Source organism: Parus major, chromosome 1A (assembly GCF_001522545.3).
Source record: "Parus major isolate Abel chromosome 1A, Parus_major1.1, whole genome shotgun sequence".
NCBI lineage: Eukaryota > Metazoa > Chordata > Aves > Passeriformes > Paridae > Parus > Parus major.
The window spans coordinates 9,188,977-9,208,455 of record NC_031773.1 but is presented as its reverse complement, the minus strand read 5'-3'; the positions used below and the strand labels follow the sequence as shown (position 1 = coordinate 9,208,455).

The 19,479-nt window shown below is 35.2% G+C and overlaps 1 protein-coding gene across 8 annotated transcripts in view; it reads right to left on the bottom strand.

Moving 5' to 3' along the window:
• Positions 1-19,479, bottom strand: part of CACNA2D1 (calcium voltage-gated channel auxiliary subunit alpha2delta 1) — a 357,726-nt gene that overhangs the window by 56,442 nt on the left and 281,805 nt on the right. For all 8 annotated transcript variants that reach the window (XM_033514368.1, XM_015628094.1, XM_015628095.1 and 5 more), the window contains exon 12: positions 19,129-19,233. In XM_033514368.1, coding sequence (XP_033370259.1) covers positions 19,129-19,233 — 105 coding nt within the window. The remainder of the gene's footprint in view (positions 1-19,128; positions 19,234-19,479) is intronic.

Here is a 19,479-nt window from a genome sequence, read left to right as displayed (position 1 = left end):
CAATGCATATATAAAAAACAACTATATATCATTTAGTAGTTTTGACCCTCAAGTCAACGATGTCTGGATTTTTCATTAAGTTGAATAGAAAAGGAATATTATGAATTTTCCAGTTTTTGTCACCATAATAGATATGAGATGAGAAAAATAATAGATTATGTTATTTTATGTACTCCTATTACTTCTTCCATGAAGTACAATCAAGAAGAATGCTGTTTTACACAGCCTTGGTACTTTAAAAGTCTTACATTGGATCATGAAGTATTTGAATTTTTAGTTTTTTTATTCTTGGGTGATAATTAAAACTCGTCAAATTTTGTTAAATTAGTTAACAAAACATATCAATAATAATGCTTACCAATCACTTAAAAAGAATATGTGTGGCAGGAGAATTCAAAGCAGTGTACAACAGGACTTTTTAGGATATAAAAAACAAAATTATTGGATACTACAAAAGAGAAAAAATTCTCATTTTGCTCACTCAGTTTTCTTCTTCTAAAACTACTAAATAGGTTCAACAGACTTCCAGACAATGGTTAAGCTTCTGATCTCTCACCTTCAGCTCTTGATATTCATTTAAGTTCTGGGTTTTTTTAGCATAATTCTATTATTTTTGCACAATGCTACTTTAATCTATTTCAGCAAATGTAAGGAGTTATGGCTTCAGAAGAATTCACCAAAATCTGTCAATGTTTTGGACTGAAAGCAGACTTTTCAGCTGAAATGATTTTCCATGCAAATTTTCTGATTTGAATTAGAAAAAATTAAAACCAAAACCTGGTATTGCTTTAAAAATATTAAAAATCATACCAGACACACAGAAAAATTTCAAATACTATATTTCAGGTTCTAGCTGAATATTTTGCTCTAAATTTGAGTGCTTCTGTTAAAAAAAGCTGGGAAAAATGTTTTCCCAACAGTTTTAATGAGCTGCTCACTATATTCATGTCCTACTTCTCAAGGGGCACACAGCTTTTCCTTTTTAGGTATCTCTTTTTTTATGCATCTTTAACTTTACAAGTTCAAGGTAAAAACCATAGATAACAACATGAAATCAGAATGAAAATTCCTTTCTATGAATTTGATGTTTTTACTGGAAATATACTACAATTAAATTGCATGCAGTCTGTAAGTAATAAAATAATGTTTTTGTTAAACAATACACTCTAAAATTGCAGACTCCTTGTAAACTACTGATCACTGCTAAGTTTTTTCAATTACTATTTTTAAAAATTTTCACTACATTATTTAGCATGTGCAATTAGTACCCAAATCTTCACTTCCCAAATAGGCAAAAAAAATTGTGTGACATAATCAGAGCTCAAGTATTAACGAAGAGCTGTAGGAATGGCCTCACATCATCCATCAGCAGGTAGCAAATGGTGAAACTTTATTAGTGTTGACCCCTATATGCAAGAAGGGCAAACAAAGCTTTATGCTGGATGCCATTTTTAATTAACAATATGTTTTTATTTGCTTTATCCATATAAACCCTTTGTTTTTTGCAGTTAAAAGGAGAATTAAAGCAACTATTCTGCTGCACTGAGCACTGATTTAAGTGCTTGTACTCCATATAGCATCATTCCCCACTAATAAGTCAGGCCAATTACATTTCTGGTTACACAGACAGGTAAAGGAATGACTGTGCCTGCATGATGGTAAATTGTTATCCTTATAGTTCATATAGATAAAGACAGATGAAAAATACCTTGAAAAAATTTACCCTGAAAATATCAGTATTGACAGTGCAAAAATGACTTTACCTGGCATGTTTACATCTCATTTATTAATACTGTAGCACATTTGCCATCCCCCTTTTACTCTTGACGTATTTTTAAAAATGACAGCTATAATTTTCCTACTGGATCTCTCTGCTTCTACTTAATTAACATTGTTTTTTTCTGATCTGATTATCACCATGTTATTTTATACTGGCACCTCTCAGCTCACAAGGTCCCTGCCTACTATGATCCTGTTCTTTCTGAACTCACACTGCTCCCAGTTCATTGTCCACTAAACACTGAGTCAGAATAGATTCTTCTCAAAACTATGGAAAAACCCCACTGATCACTAATGAGATACTTGAGAGTCCTGGTGTTTCTTTTTGGATTAAAAGCTACCAAGTCATGTGGGTTCTCTTGTGTGTGTAGAAAACACATGAGTCAATTAGACTGAACTGTCTAGCATTTGATCTCAAACATAAAAATGAAACACTGAATTGGATTCAAGTTGCGAAATGCTATGTAATTTAGGGAAAAGCAGCAGTGTGTTAAATCTGCAACAAATCTATAAAAAATTTAGAATTTAAATTATTGACAACAAGCAGGAGACAATATATCTGATTTACTGTTCCTTGGATAATTAACAGAGATAAAGAACTGCAATGAAAATTGGAGATTTTAATTGTTACTTGGTTTGGCAAGAGGGTGGGATATTCAAAAGAGTATTCTTTTTCCTATTGCCTCATCTGGAATTCAGTAGAATGACAGACCAGCTGGAAAAATGAGTCAGCAAGTCAAATTAAACAAGCCAATTTTAGCAAAAAAAAAACAAAACAAAAAAACCCCAAAAAAAACTGTGCTGAAATTTTCTGTGACAGGACCCAGAGTCAGCCAAAGTACTGAGATGTATTTCTCTATATGCTTTCCTTATAGACATCTCTCCAAAGAAGACAATAGGCTATTGAATTTAAAAAAAGAAAAGAAAAAAAAGCACCAAACATTAAATTACTTTTAACAGGGAATTTTTGACTTAGAATACTTTAAGCAACTAGATCAGACACAGTGGGTATGAGTACCTCTCTCTGCCTGTCCTTTAAGCTTGGTTTCAACCAATTAAGTAGGTTTCTGAAACAAAACAAACTGCCAAGTAGACTTTGATCCCCAGAAGTTGTTTCCCATCACCACTGAGGCCTGATAATTCCTTCTCTCTGCCTCTCTGCAGCCTCTTGGGTTCTGTGTAAACTGCAGCTCCTGGGTGGTTTTGCCATGACAGTTTCTCTCCACCACCCTCACTAGAGGATGGACATTTGTGTTCCCCAACCCATTTCCTAGGAAAAGGGCAGCCTTGCCTCAAGGCAGACCTATTTATTCTCTTCATAAAGAAACACAACTTCCAAAGCCATAAAAATGAATGGAAAAATAAGATAAACAAATAGGAGCTGTCATGCTCTCTGATTTTCAATAGAACTATGCAAAATACTTCTACAAAATTTCTACCCTTAGAACTGAGAACTAGAGATGGGCACCAGCCTGCCCTGCCAGCCCATCCAGACACTGTCTTGAAATTATTCTGAAATATAAAATCCTATTTCTTAGCAAGAGTTCAAAACTAATTTGCTGCATTTTCCTTACTGAAACTAACCTTAGGGAGAAAAAAAAATATATTCTTTTTTATAATAATTTACAGTATCTAGTAGAGGAATGTACTAATTAGCAGCAAAACTGAGTGGCACAGGCTGCCCAGCAAGGTTGTAAATCTGCCTCCTTTAAACACCAGACTGGATATGGCCCTGAGCAAGCTGGCCTGATCTTACACATGATATTGAAGTAGACACCTCTGCAAGTCACTTGCAACCTGGCTTATCCTAGGAACCCATGAAGGACATCAAAGGAATACATGCAAAAAACCAACTCACAATCAGAGAAAATGATAGACAGAAATGAATGCTACAAAAATGAGGAAGACGTGCTTTATTGAAGAAAATATAATTGTATAATTATAAAATTAATTTGCTATTTATTTGTATTTCTTTCTAGTGGAAGAATATCATAACTACCAAGGTGAGTAAAAAAGATTTTGACTACTACAGATTTTAAGGGACAATGGTACTCAAGGGACTCATAATGAAGACAAAAATGAAGAGGTCCCTATGTTTTCCCTAAAGATTCTGTTTGCTTTTTACAGATTTTATTTCTTCATTTTGGTATTGGAATAAAATTAAGAAAGATTAAATTAGATGCTTCCTTTGGGTATAATACGCTTTGAGTATTACAAAAAATTAAGGCTTGACTGAAGTTAATTCAAAGGGGTAATTAAACACAAAGAACTTGCTGTTTAGGCTACTGCCTCTATGTGTAGGCAATGTGGAATCACTGAATGTTTTCATTGGAAGAGAGCTTAAAAATCATCTCACCCTAACTCCCCTGTCACAGGCCTATGAGCACTGCAGCCACTCTGCATGTCCCAGTGGAAGAAATACACTTTTTTTGACAGACAAATGTCTTGAATTCTGTGCTACTGGAATGAGAAAGCTTTCAATAATTTCTGTTCATCTCTTCATTTCTCTGTTTAGGAAAAGATTAAGACTTTTGGAGATATATGTCTATTTTACCAGATACCAAGAGAGCGACACAATGAATTCACTCAATTGGATGCAGGCAAGATGAATCCTGTCATTTTATGCCTAGCATATAAAAAAACAAAGAGGGCATCTTTCTCTTCTACAAAATACAAACTGACTATGACCAAAAACTGAGCACATCAAATCATTCAAATTTGCTTTTCATGATGACAGTAAGATTTCAGAACATTTTACTCTGGCCTTTACAGCTGCAGGTAAAGACTCCTGGATAATCTTTTTTACTATACAACAAAGAAAAAAAGCTGTGGTGAAGTGGAATAAATAATTTAGTAATTCCAGCATGACCCAGGAAATTATCTTTCCAAGTAATGGGTTTACAGATTATCAGATATGTGGAAAAACTGTTTGTAGTTTATATTTAATAGGTACACATCTGAAATAAAAGCACAATCATTCATAGAAGCCTATCATTCTGAACAAAATCATAAAACCGCTCTTCTATTTTCCATTTTGCATTCTGTCCTCTAAATCCCTTGTAAGTATAGCCTGTAAATCACTTAATCATTTTTGTGTTTTGTGCCATAGGCCAGAGATGTTATGTGGTTTTCAAGCTGCTCCAGCTAAAACAGCGAATGCATTTTTTTCCTTACATTTTTACATCTGTGGACAGAAATTTGAAGATGATTTTGGATTCTGCTGTGAGTTAGCTGAGAACAGAAGACATTCATAACCAATTTGAACTCAGAACAGAACTTCAGAGGAGAATCTGAAAACACAATATACTAATTAGGAAACCACCTAAGATTAGGCAATAGGATACACCAAATACAGAGTATCACCTAAATTCCAGCTAATAATCCATCATGCTGAACAACATGCCAAACATCAGCTTGGGAATTCTGGGGAGACACAGTCCTGAACCATTTAGGTTAGAGCTGCAAATGTTATGCAATTATTTTTTTTTTTTAGGATTTTGTTGGTTTGGGTTTTATTTAATTTTCAAGAAAATTAATAGAAGTTCTGAGTTAAACACCAGGGGAAAGACTTAAAACCATGTTCTAGAGGACAGTTTTGAGATCCCTTAAGCCATCTTTTATGAATTACATAAAATGGGGCATAATCAATTTTCCTTCTCAGGCCATGAGGGAAAGTGGCACAGTATGGCTCACATCTCTCGGGCTACACCACGGTGCCATCCTCCCTCCCTGCCTGCCCCCAGCTCAGGGCATCTCATCACAGCAGTTTTTGGGAATAAGCCCTAGCTCATGCTATTGCTGAACACTGAGTGATAAAAGAACTGACTGCCACAAGCCAGGAGCCATACTGTTGGCTCTGTCAACAATTACAGCTATGAATAACTGGACGTTTCTCCAGCCCACACCTTGGCTCTGGGTCGTTTATCAGCACAGAGCTGTCTGGTTCACTCCTGCAAGTAAGGCTGGTTACCTTGTGACAGAGCCCTAGGGCTCAGCTTTTCAAAATTACTGGGACAGTGGTGCCTCTAAATGTATAGATGAGAGTTCAGTACTTGCACAAAAGAGGGATGAGTTCATGACTACCAGTTTGAGCACATTCATTACTTCCCCAGCTTTGAATGCCAGGCTCAGGAAAGTTCAGAAGCTGGAGATTCAGGCTGTAGGTATGTAACTGTCAGGCTGCTGGTGCATTTTGCCCTTAATAGCAGTCTGGAAAAAGAAACAGAGATGACCTAAGCAGCAGGGTATGACACCTAGTCAGGTGCCAAGGTTCTGAAGTTAGAACTGAGAAAGCAGAATTCACAATTTTATGTCAAATTAGGAAATAAAAAGAATGGCATCACACACCAGCAGATATGTATCAAGTTATATTTCTGACATTTATGATTACATTAAGATCTGTCCCTTGCTGTGGGTGCTCTCCAAAAATATGTGTAGACTTGGGTAACTGGGAAAAATAACCCACATGAGAAACAATGAAAAGAATTTAGCTCTCAAATATTTAAGTGCAAATATCATTGCAGGCTGGACATCTTTGAATGTATAGACATGAAGAAAGTATAAATCCATGTGATTTGAAAATCCATTTGACACTACTCAAATGTTTCCATAAGTGACCCTCTATACTCTGATTCAGCAAGGCCTATACCTATGCAAGTGCCCCCTTGAAACCAAAGGAAAAACCTTTTAACTGAGGCTTGTGTTTAAAGAAAAAATAGAGCACGTCCCTGGAAATACTATTTTAGACATTTATCCACAGCAAATAATTTCTTCCAATCTTACCATGTATATTTGCAATCTTCCCTATCATTAATATCTTTCATTCACTACAATTCAACCTCAAACTTTAAACTGCAATGCTAGCTTATTAATTCATAGTCTAATTATAGTCTGTGTAATTATAGCCTAATAACAAAAAGAAATAATGACACTCTAAAAATTAGCTCACATTACAATCTAATGCTAATCCTCCTTCTATCTTAAAATAAAAATTATGCTTATTGCATATCAGGAGATTATTGGAGAATCTCACTTTTTTTGGATATTATTCTATGCTGGTACTATGGGCCCCAAACCATTTAGTGGTGTTAATATATTGGGAAAATGGGATCAAGAACAGTGATGCATGGTGTACTTTTAAACAATTATTCTAGGAAAGGAATTAAGAACCGAGAATTATACCTGAACATGTAACACATACATACAATGAGAGGTGCATTTTAATGGAAGTTGTGACTCTCATTAATCCTTGAAATATGTTTTGCTAACTGCAAAGTGTTTAAAAAATGATGGAAGGGTTATTTTTTTTTTCCCTAGCTTATGTCATTCCCTCACAAAGAAAAATACCTACATGAAAATGGGGATATTTTCTACTGCAGACTAATGGTAAAACCACCATTGCAGTTATACTGAAAAATTTCAAAACTAATGTTCTCACAGAACTAAAAACAATATACTAATTCAGTCACACTGTTCTACAACTTCTTAGTGCCACCTTGTGGAACCACAGCACCTCAATCCTTACTCACAGAAGGGCTTCTGTGCTCTGCTGCCCCTTCCTCTGCTGCCACACAGATACAAAAATGAAAGTATAAATTTCCTGCTGATCCCTGTTAAATTGATCATAATTAGATAGAATGGACCACTGATTATGTGATTCTTTAATTCTTTACCTAATTTAGACATTTAGACACAATTTGATTCTGTATCACAGAAGTACAAGCATGGTTTTGTATGTGCACAGTAACTTAATGTCAGATTATTACAAAATGATGATGAGAACAGAGTGTCCTCCTGTGTTCTGCATAGTCTCCTCAAGTAAAATGAAGTTTCTGATCTCAACATTTTCTAGGTGTGGGTATAAAACATCTGTTTTATTATCTTTGTATAACATATTGCTTAAGAACAGCAATAAGAAAGAGAAAGACTGCACTCCCTAAAACACCAGCAGAACTTCCCACTGAGGTGCTTGAATTTTATGTTTGAGGGTCAATTTGCCCATGTCAACCCTGCCAAAAAGTGGCTTTGGTCCACTCTCCAACCTTTAGAGCAACTCTGTCAGCAGAGCCCACTTAAGCACAGAAGTCAAACCATTGCTCCTTCCCTCTTCCCCTTTTCTTTGCTGCCACAGAAGTGTCCCAGCACTTTGGGTGTGTGCCAGCTGGCAGAGGCTGAAAACCTCCCAGATTTAACTCAGTTAAACCTATAAATTACTGAATAATCTAGCTCAAAGGCTCTAGCTGTAGATCTAGCTCAAAGGCTGTGGACACATTGGTTGCTTCTCTGAGGATTTCCACCCAAAGGGCTGCCTTCATCACCCACCCTGCCTCAGAAATTCCTGTACAGCACTCAGTTGCATCAGGTGATTTTCCAGCTCCTCATCCTGCCTCCCAGACTTCAGATAAAGAACATACTGGCATCTTTTTAAAAATTCATCTGTTGAATGTTTTACTTTGACTACCCATCTTCTATTTACTCCGTTGATCTATTTACTTCTTTGGAGAAATTTTCCCTGTTGAAATGAAAAACAATTAAATTCCTCCTTTCCCTAAGCTGCTTCTCCCTGACACTCATCATTTAGCATTCTCTGAAGAGAACAGTTTTTTTTCTGCAAATTCCTTGTAAATTTGGTGGTCCATATCAGGAACCAGACAAGGGAGTTGACAGAGCAATTCCCACTGTACTCTGGATTAAAAGCATTTTAGGCATTTCTTTGATAGTCAAAACAACATTTGGAGGCAGCTGAGCAGCTGGAAAGGACTGGATTAATTACAGAGATATTTACAGTTCATATTGTGACACTAAGCCCTCTTTTCTTTTTTTCATTGTCCTTGCAAATCCCAGGGAAGAAGTATTACAAATATCATCCAAGTATTTAAAGGAATATTTCAATATGCCATTTCAAATACAAATTTTTATCATGTATTCTTCCTTCCTCTTTCCCACGCAAATAGTCTTGTATAGTTGCTTCCTCAATGTTTTGCTCCCATTTCCTCCAACTCTTTCACAGCATGGAAAACTGACTGAATCTTAGCAGTTTCAAATGCCAAACAGTTGTACTAGAAGGAGGAAATGGGTAGGTGGGAAAAGGAAGGACCCTCAGAAACCCTCAGAAACCCTCAGTAACCTCATTTCCAGCCCTCATTAACAAGAAGTGTCCCTGTCTAGAATTATCAATTACACAGATTTCAAGTCTAATTTTATAATTGGCTGATGCTCACAGGAACATGAATATTCTAAACAAAAATGGTTCAGTGAGTAGAAAGGATATGCCACCCAAGGAGGTGAGGGGACTTTGTCCATGCTCACATACTGTTTCTTGAAGCCTGACCTGGGAACAGAATGGTATCTTAGAAGAGGAAGATTAAGGGATGAAAGTGCTGCAAGTTTGGTTGCCTTTCCTTTTCTAGGTGGAAAAAACCTTACAGCAACTGCATGCTGAGGGAAAGGCAGCAGTGCCAGACAGGACAGTGCTGAGGGCAGCCTGACCTTGCCTGCCGTAGGTGGGACGTGCCATTGCTGCCTCAGCAGGCAGTGACGCCGCCTGTCAGCGGCTGGCAGGTGCCCCAGCAGGGCTGAAAGAGAGAGGCTCCTGTGCAGTCATGGAATAGAGAATGTCCTTCACAGTTCATGATTAATTCAACAAGTTCATGCCCACTCGCTGTTCTTCTTGCCAAACTGCACCTGAAATCTCAGGACTGTCCGTGAGAAGCATTGGGTGTGTACAGACAGCTGCCACCTCTCCGTGGGCTGGTAATGATCAACAGAAATTTAATCATGACACATGAATGATATGCAGTAGCACTGCTTTTCTAACCAGTTAAACAAATTAAATTTTCAGAAAGAAAATACAAGTGATTTTCCCCTGCAATCCACAGGTAAAATACCTTGAAGGGTGGGTGTCTATAGCCTTGGTGTATTGAACAGTTCGTACCAGAATGTTCTTAGCAAATTTAGATCTAAGTTTTGCATTCCTAACGGCTGAAACAGAAGAGCAGAGAAAATGTACTATAATAAATCATAATTTATGTGACAAAGTATAAGCCATTTCTCAGTCTAAATTGTGATATAAATGAATTTAAATAATTTTTGACAAAGGTTTTTTTTTTTTTTTAAAAAAAAAAAAAGAGCTCTTGAGCCCTAATTATAAATATGCCTCTTACAGAGAAATTTATTATAGACAAAACATTGCCTTAGAGGGCTTGTCTTTGTTTTTTGCTTTCAAGTGAAATAGCATCTACAAACTAAGTTTGCAACTAAAAGCATGCAGGTTATTTTTTTTTCTTTCTGCACATAGGATTGAGAATGCAGCATTGTCAGGCTGTATTATACGATTTAAAGTGATGAGTTCCAAAAAGGATTTGCAAATAAACCAAATTCTTCCCTGTAAAAAAATAAAAAACAACAAACATATAAAGAAATTCAGAATTATTAAAAAAAAAAAACATTTGTAGCTGGCACTCCAGGTTCTGTGGTCGTTATGAATTAGATGTTTTTGTTTGCACATGATTTAGGATGAGATTACGAAGGACAGAGTTCCCATCTAAGCCTCAGCAAACACTGAATACATTACTTTGAATTTGATACAAGGCTAATGTGCATATGAGTTCAACTGAAATTACTGACTTCAAATAGAAGTTGAATATAGAAACAGAGGAATGGAGACACATAATAAGACAAGAATTCAAAGACTGCATATTGGAACTGATTCTCTTCTGAAAAAAAAGAATTTTTTTGTTTCTTTTCTCTATTTTTTAGGACTAAGCCTTATAAAAATGTTTGTGAAAACCTCAAAGTAATTAGAAGCTCACACTTCCCTTACTATGCACATACAGGCTTGCAAAGTCAGTTTCTTATTTTTCTGTATTCTTACAGCACATTCAATTCTGCATATTAAATTGTATCCTGTACCATGCAAAAGATTTGAGAATGCAACTGTGACTCCCTGGAGATATGACAGAGGAGATTTTATCCTTTTCTTTGAGACTAATCAGGATTCTGAATCCAAGTCACTTTCTAAGTAGAGACTGGGGTATTTTCTTTTTACCAGCATGCTCATTCCCTACTTGCATGATTACTTTTTTCCTTGTTTTTTTTTTTAAAAAAGTAAAGGGTGTATTTTTTTTTTTTGCAAAATGCTTCAGTAAAAGACCTTCTAAGTGACATTTATTAGTTCTTACTCTGGATAAGACTTCTCAAACAGAGCTCCTCCATCTCATGTGCTCATGTTCTCTTCTAAATAACAATGCCCTCCTTACAACATCTGCATCAATCCTTAATACTGTACACTGAAATTGTACAAGGTTTCTACTTGCCTGGGTGAAATGTACAGTTCACCTACACTTGCACTCAACTTCTCATTTCACATTCCTTTCTTCTGTTATGCTTCATGCATATATAAGCACATACTTCTTGCTATCCAAATGGACTGTATCTTTATTTTTTCAAACTTTTATTTCCTTCTTAACCTATCATCTGTTTAGACTGCTGCATGCATTCAGCTTGTGCCACCATCTCCTTGTTCCAGCTCTTCCCTTATTCTCTTGTCCCCTAAAGGGATTCCTGTTCTGCACTTCCCCTCTTGGAGCTCAGCTATAAACTCTTCTTTCTGTCCACTTTTGCTGGCTGTGCATTGGCAAAACTTTCCATCTACTAAGAGACAAATCCTCAAAACCTGCCTTACAACATGGCCTAAGCAGCATTTAGAAACTAAGATTTCTATCAAGTTTTAGAGCCAATAAATAATAGTTAATTCTTTTTAAAGTATTATTCAGTTGTGCTACTTTAGTTATATTGTGTGTTCTATTAAAATACAAATACAATACATACTGTTAAAATACAAATTCTTTCTTTCTTCCAAGTTGCATTTTTAAACTAATTGAAGTTGGACTTTGGAAAACTTTAGACACAGTGATCATACAGATGTCAAAATTGTGTCAGAATGGGCAATTTTACATAAAAGCATCTCTTAATCTTCATAATCATATTCATATTTTTTTCTTGCATCCTCTTTGTCTTCTCTACAGAAAACAATTTTTAACTATTACATTTTCTTCACTCGTTGTATTTTTAAATGAAGGGGAAATGTGAGCCTCTCTTATGTGGCCCTGACAGTAAAAGAAATCTTGTCTGTCTCTGTTCTCTGTAACTGACTCATGACAGTCAGTTTTTAGTTTCTTATTGCACTTCCCCTAATAAACAACAGAAACATAGAAAAATGAATTATAACTGTAAATATATATGGTCATGGGCATGCAGATAAAACTTTAAATGGGAGACATAATTACTGAATATCTTGTTGCAGGTTAGGAAAATTTCTCATTTTAGAAGATGCCAAGAACAGTTAATTTATTTTTGAATTTTAAGGCAGAATTATCTGTAAATCTAGGAGATAGAAAATACTTAGAGTGAAAGATTAAGAAGTGATTTTTCTTACAAGGAAAGTAATGTTTCATAGCAGCAAAAAAATGATAAGAGACTCCAACAAACACAGAGAATTAGCTAGCTGAGTGAGCAATGTAGGAAGATAATCTAAAGAATGAAAGATTAAAAGACAAATGGCAGTTCAGGAAGAAGAAAACTTTACGTATACAAGAAGAAAGAGCTTAATGTAATGTAGGATTAAAAAGACTTGGAAAATCAACGACAGATACTGAGAATGAAGACTTACTCCTAAAAAACCCCAACAAAACACACAACCAAAAAACCCCAAACATCTAGGGAAAAAAGATTCAGATAAAGAAAAAACTCAATATGGTTCAATAATACAACACAGGTCCAAAATGGTAAGTTATGATCTATGATTTATTTACCCAAGTGCTGACATGCATAAAAAAAAGAAAAATGCTCTATTCTCTTGATACCACTGAAGTTTCTTTTACTGCTCAAAAGTGAATGACAACATGCCTTTATACACAAAAGTTGTGTAAAGAATAAAGAATTAATGTGATCTAAGATACACATTTGATGAATCTAAAAGAAAATAGCTTGTTTAGTTGAAAAGACAAAAGCTGGATAGCAAACTTGGATAAAAGTTTCAACATAGAAATTGGTTCCTAAAATGGAAGGGGTATTATTATGATAAAAATTAGTTCTTATTTAAGAATGCAAAATGAAAAGAAAGAAAAAACCCTAAACCCTCTAATCCTACTTTTTCTTAAGGAAATCAAGGAAAGCTTTATAAATAGGTAGCTGTTGAAAGAGAAAAATATAAATACCTAAGGGGGCTGTGGAACTGGATACTTTAAAGAAGAGGTTACATAAACATCATTAGACATGGCCTTGGCATTAAAAGGCTTGTTGCAGAAAGTCCCACACCTCCAATTCATAAATTACAGAAGAACACAATCAAATCACAAGGCATTTCACAGCAATTGCAAATTCACATGAATGAATTCACAGTTAATGTATGGGGAAGCTGAGACAGGATGGACCCTCTGATGCCTAGCCTCAACCAGCTATGCCATATGTAGCATTTTGTTTGTATAAATAAGCAAAATGCAGTCTGACTCTTGCATTTGTCCCAAAACAAACAAAATGTTCTTTCTATATTAACTGATATTCTATGCTTGTTGCCTTGATTAATCATTTTATGCCATCTGCAGCATCAACCCCAATGTGATGCACAGAATCAATTGCTATTACTAAAGTGTTTGGAACTGAAGATCAACAAAAATAGAAGTATCAAATAGCCTCCTCCATGCCAAATTTGAAGGAAGCAAGCTGCCAGTTGGGTTTTATGTAACAGATACACATGACTTTAATAAAACCGATAAGGTTACTTTTCAACAAAGCTATATTAAAACTTTCATTAGTCTTCTGCAGTTCTCAACACCTCCACGTGGATTTTTATCTTGCACAAGAGATAAAAATGCCACGTGCCAACACAGAATCATGCTCATAATGAAACAGCAGCATAAAGAGAAACTCACATCAACACAGAGATGTGTGTGCAGACACATGCATGAAAGAGTTCTGCAAGCAGATCTTCCTAGAAGATCCCCCCTCAGCCCTGCTGCACTTGCTGCTGCACCTCTTTAAGGCTGCAGCGACCTCACTCAGGCATCCACACACAGAACAGCAGAGAGGATGCGATGGCTGAACAGAAAGGGGATAAAAGTAGAAAAAATACAGTGGATGTTACTTCCTTCATTGAAGTCTCTAAGAAATGCTTGGTGATGTTGGGTGATGTCTAAAGATAAAGGGGTCAGTGAAAGATAGTGTAGGAAAGAAGGGCAGACTGGTGTAACCCAAGAGCATTGCCAGGGCAGGGACACATGGTGGCCAGTACGGTAGCTGAGAAGATGACTGTTGGAAGAACAGTGCATAGATATTTCTGAAAAAGAGTATCTTAGAAACCACTAAACTCAGATTCCTAGGGGGGAAACAGAGCTTCAGAACCATCAGGTAATTATGGTTCAAAATCTGAGTTTGTGGGGAAAAAATGTGTGCCTAATATCGTACTGAAAAAGAAAAAATGCACCAACCTCCCTCTCCCCTCCAGTAATCCATGTTCCTGCATGGATTTCTAGACTCAAGACTTAGTATTGTGCAGCTTGACTATTACTGAAGCATATTTGGGGAAGGAGTGTCAAAGGAGGGAGATTGCTTATATGGTATATTTAAATTCATTATTGTAGTGGAATTAATTTATGTTAGGAATCCAGAAACTAGGACAGTAGGTGTATTGCAATCCCTTAATTAACAAGTGCAGCTAAGAGGTAAAAAAAAAAAAAAAGTAATTTGCTGTTAGAATATAATGCTCCTTCTGTGAACACTATAATAACAGATTCCACTTTTTACTTTGAAAGAAAAGGTAATGGATTAGGGAATTTTTAAATACTGACCTAAGTTTCACCCAGAATATTTTAGGTTTACCATTTATGCATATCATGGAACATACAATAAACTAAAATTAACAGCTGCAAGGTGATGTATTCTAAAGGCAGAAGTGATTAGGAAAAGGGCTGTGGAGCCAGTTTAACCAGCTAGCTGAAGCTTTGTTGAACCGTTAATTTAATTACTTTGTGTTATATCCTGTGACACAAGTCTACCACACACTCAGAAATGCAAAACCTGCTGGGATGCACTCTGACAGTTGTTCAGCTCTATTCAAAGCTGACACTAGTGATGTGAAATATGCTGTTTCAATTTTAAGCTCTGTAAGTGACCATATAAAGTTACATTTGGTCAGTCTGATCCCTGATGAGAATTCCATGGCTACCCAAAGTGGAAACGTCATGTGCTTTTTGGATGGTCCTTTGTCAAGACCATCACTCATCTAGAACAATACGTACACCCCTGCCTAAATTAATACAGTTTTGATTTTAGTTTTATTGACTTGCAGTTATGCACTAATGGATTGAAACCAAAAAAGAAAATGGTTCCATCCACTGGTAATGACAGTAGGAGACTTCATTTTTTAAAATGAAAGTTTTACAAGTTCTTTCTCATACATATTTCATTTTATCACTCAATTGACATGCTGAATGTGTTCCATTTGGAAGAAGTCAGTGGCAGCTGTAAGCTTCCCAGTGGAGTTCCAGCAAGCTAGAGCCTTCTCCCATAGGATCTCTACCTCTGCAGCAATTCTATGCCCATCACATACAGATATTCTTAATGGAACTGATTTGTTGGAAAACTTCACATCATTTCCTTTCAAATGATACTGTCAGAAAAATCTACAAAAAAATGAGGTTGTATTAATTATGAAAGATAATTCTGTGAGAATGAGACATAAGACCCAATTCATAGTTCTGCTCCTATCTGAGGGGTCAGACTAATCCTGCCCCTGTGTGTCAGGTCAATTCATCCAACCCACACAAACCTCTGGCATTGTATGAAAATTCAAACAACTGAAAGTGCATGAGGTATGTTTAAGGTCTTTTCCTACTCACATAAGTTGAGCAATCTTTCCAAATACAGATTCCAAGGGGAAAATTTGCCCCAAAGATCTGTGGTTTTCTATTTTCAACCTGAATTCAAAATTCTCACGATAAACGCCTACAGGGCATACATTTCAATAAAATTTATATTGCTATCTTCAGAGAAGCCATCTGTAGGAGGAGTGCAAATAAAATGAAATTTAGCACCCTCATTCCTGAAATTTAGAGCATGTGTGGTATTTTACACATTTAATGTGAGTGCCCCAAATGTCACCACAAAGGTAAACATGCCAGTTTTTAAATATCAGGCTCAGAATACAGTTGCAATATGTGACAAAAAAATTTGCTTTACAAAGGGAAAAAAGGCATGCAAAGGTGAAACACAACTGTAGTTTTCCTCTTCAAACAGATAAAATGTTCCTCCCCAAATCTGTGTTACATAAGTTTTCTAATAACACTCCTATCACACTGTAAATTATTTATACAGACAGAAAACTATTTAAAGTATATCTGTATGCTATTTCAAACAGATTAAAACTTCAGATGTAAAAGGACTACTTTTTAGCCTCCATATTCTAGGCTTCTCTTTTAGTACTTTTCAAGTGTTTATTGCATTATTTCACTTAACTTGAAGGTTGCACCAAGGGCGCTGCAGACAAGTGCACTAAATCATGTCATTTGATGGGCCTAAGCTGAAGCTTATTTCATGGCATGGATTTACAAATTAACTGACACGAAAAAGAAAATACTTACAGAGCTGAAGCAATTTTACATCAGGAAGATGGAAACAAAGATTAATAGATTTGAATATATGCTCTTTTGTTAGTACAAGAAAAAGAAAATAAGTTCACAACTCAGTGGTGCCTAAGTGACTGACTGTGACATAGGACAATAAAAATTCATCTTTTATATGCTTTATGCAAAACAAAAAGACAAGTGGTCAAATAAATGCAGAACAGGCAAGAAGACACATATGCTGATACATATTTATACCACAAATTTCTTCTACTGTAAAACACAGAAAACTTTTATTGAATAGTCCCTCTACAAATGATAAATATCAACATAGCCTTAAATTCACTGGATATTTATGAACTAAATTATAAATTAACTGCAATAAAGACAACAGAAACTACACCCACATCTCTTTAAACTCTCATCATTTAATATAAGAAGGCAGCCTACTCTGCAATCCAAGAAGGTAACACAATATTTGTGATTATGACTTACCAAGATTAAAAGTGTATGTGTATTTTTCATGTTGGAATGTGTCTACCTATTATGCCATTCTCTGCTGATAATGAACTAACATTAAATTACATACTGAGACAACAACAAAAGAGCTCACAAGTAATCATTCTGGAATCAACTGTAGCCTTACTAAGGAGAGCATTATCACTAGCATATTTTGTAAAAGTCTTATTTTTAAAAATATTAGAATGCTATGAAAGATGTTGGGAGATTTCATTTACTGCTCCAGTCTCATTAGATATCCTCTAATCATAAATTTCCCTTCAACACTACAAGGATTGTTACTGATTGAGAGTGATAAGGGGAAAGCAAATGGTTCTTCAAATTACACCTGCATAAACTTGGTACAGCAATTCCAATGTCACCTTGGAGAAAACCAGTGATTCATTAGAAAAGTGACAAAATGTGTTTACTAAGATTTGAACTTGTAGATGCATAAACAAGTGTAGAAAATGTGCCTTGCATTGCATCAGCAATGCATTAAATTATACATGATAATATACTGACAGTGACCATTATTACCATTATTCATTTGCACACAGTAAAAAACCCAAACTCTCCCTCACAAGAAGTAAAAAGAAAGTGACTGTGTATAGTATTTTATACATAACATAGTATTTTATACATAAAACCAACCCAACCCTTGGCAAGGGTTGATAATGAAATAATGAAATAATGAAAATTTACATTATTAAATGGTGCAGTAAGATAACCATTTAAAATTAGTAAATCCTACATTTCAATTCATGTGATTAAGATCACAAATTCAGCACTCCAAATCTGTTTTGTTGTTTAGACTGAATGTTTTACTACACTTTCCTCCTAATACAGCAAATTAAATGAAAAAATAATAAGAAAAGAATCATCCATCTTCCCGCTTATGGATGCATTTCCTACAGCTGATGGCTGTGGTTGTAACGTGGTAAAAGCTACCACATCCAAATTTGAAGAGGAATCTCTGCACATATTTTTTTTTTAGAGTACAGCCATGTGTGTCACACAAGGCTATGACTTCCATTCTCTTCTACCTGCCAGTTTAAAAAGTACTTTCAACTCAAACACAAAGATTAACTAAACCCCACCACATATTCTATATGCAGCACTACTGATTATTCAAGGTCACTGATTGAATCCCTGGTCAAGATACAAATTCAGTATTGCATTTCCAGCTCTGATTTTGAAAAGATTAATTCAAACATATGAGGATTTCCAGCAAAATACTTCCACTGTTTCATGCACAAACATCCATGGCAACTGTTAAAGTGCCTTCATGAATCATATTCTAACTGCTTTTTGAAAAAAACCCAGAAAACAACTCACAAAACCCCACAGATGTAGGCACACCCCCAGGCATTAGAAAAGGTAAATGCTTAGTTGCAGTGTGAATCCAGCTCATATTCCATTTCTATTTAGAATGTGATTAATCTTCTTCTAATAATAAATAATAGTTTGCATTGAAATTTACTAGGAAACAACTTTAAAAGATGCTATATTTCATGTACACACTCCTGCATTTTTAAATCTTTATGTATGCAAAAGCCAGACCAGAAATTTGATTAGATTCAAAAATTAAACTCAAAACCAGCAGAGTTAATAATACAATTTAATTTAAACAACAGAACTCATCCAGGGATTCTCATGTCAAACCCATAATTCCGCTTGAACCACAGATCAAATTTCATCAGCAGAAAGCCATCCCACTTCTTGCTAAGACATTCAAAGATATAATTAGCCTCACTGGGAAAAAAATGTGTTTTTGTTCCAGCCCAAATCTATTCAAATTCAGATTTTAACCTTGAGTTCTCATTTTGCCTTTGCCTGGCAAACAATAAAAGCACACAGAAGATATTTGCAGTGAGTAGACAGATACACATATATACCCTATCATTTAACTACCTATGTTTCTGCTGGGTAATTCATAGATAATGCAAGAAGAGGGTCAATAGAAAGTTGAGCTCTTTATGGCTTACAGTATATTTCTGCATCACTTGAGACCAACAAGTCACAAAGTGTAAAACATTAAATATATTTTATAATTTTTCAAATAAATATTATAGATTGCAAAAGCTTTAAGTGTCCTAAGGATCAATACTATTAAGATTTTTTTTTAAGTACTTTTTACATACACCAAATCCATTTTCACTTCTATATTTGAATACATATTTTCTTTATGCTGTTTTATTTCATACAGCAAATTTTTTCATATATCACTTACTTTTTTGTCTTCATTATATTTGTGGAAAATTTCTTGTGCTCTTTCTTCACCACCATCTGTAAACAGCATAATAATCTTATTGCAGTTAGCTCTGGAGACACTGTGCTGTAGGAGATAGAAACAGAAGAGTTTTTACATTTCAGGCTTGAAGGAATAACAACTGTTGTATCTGATGGCTTTTATAGCTACACACTTACTACTTTAACATGGTAATGTCAACACAAAAAATGTTTTAGAATTTCATTCAATTTTTCATTCATTCAAAAATAAATGAAAAATAAAATAATAAAATAAAATAATTACAATCAAATACAATAAAAACAACAAAATACAATAAAATACAATAAAATA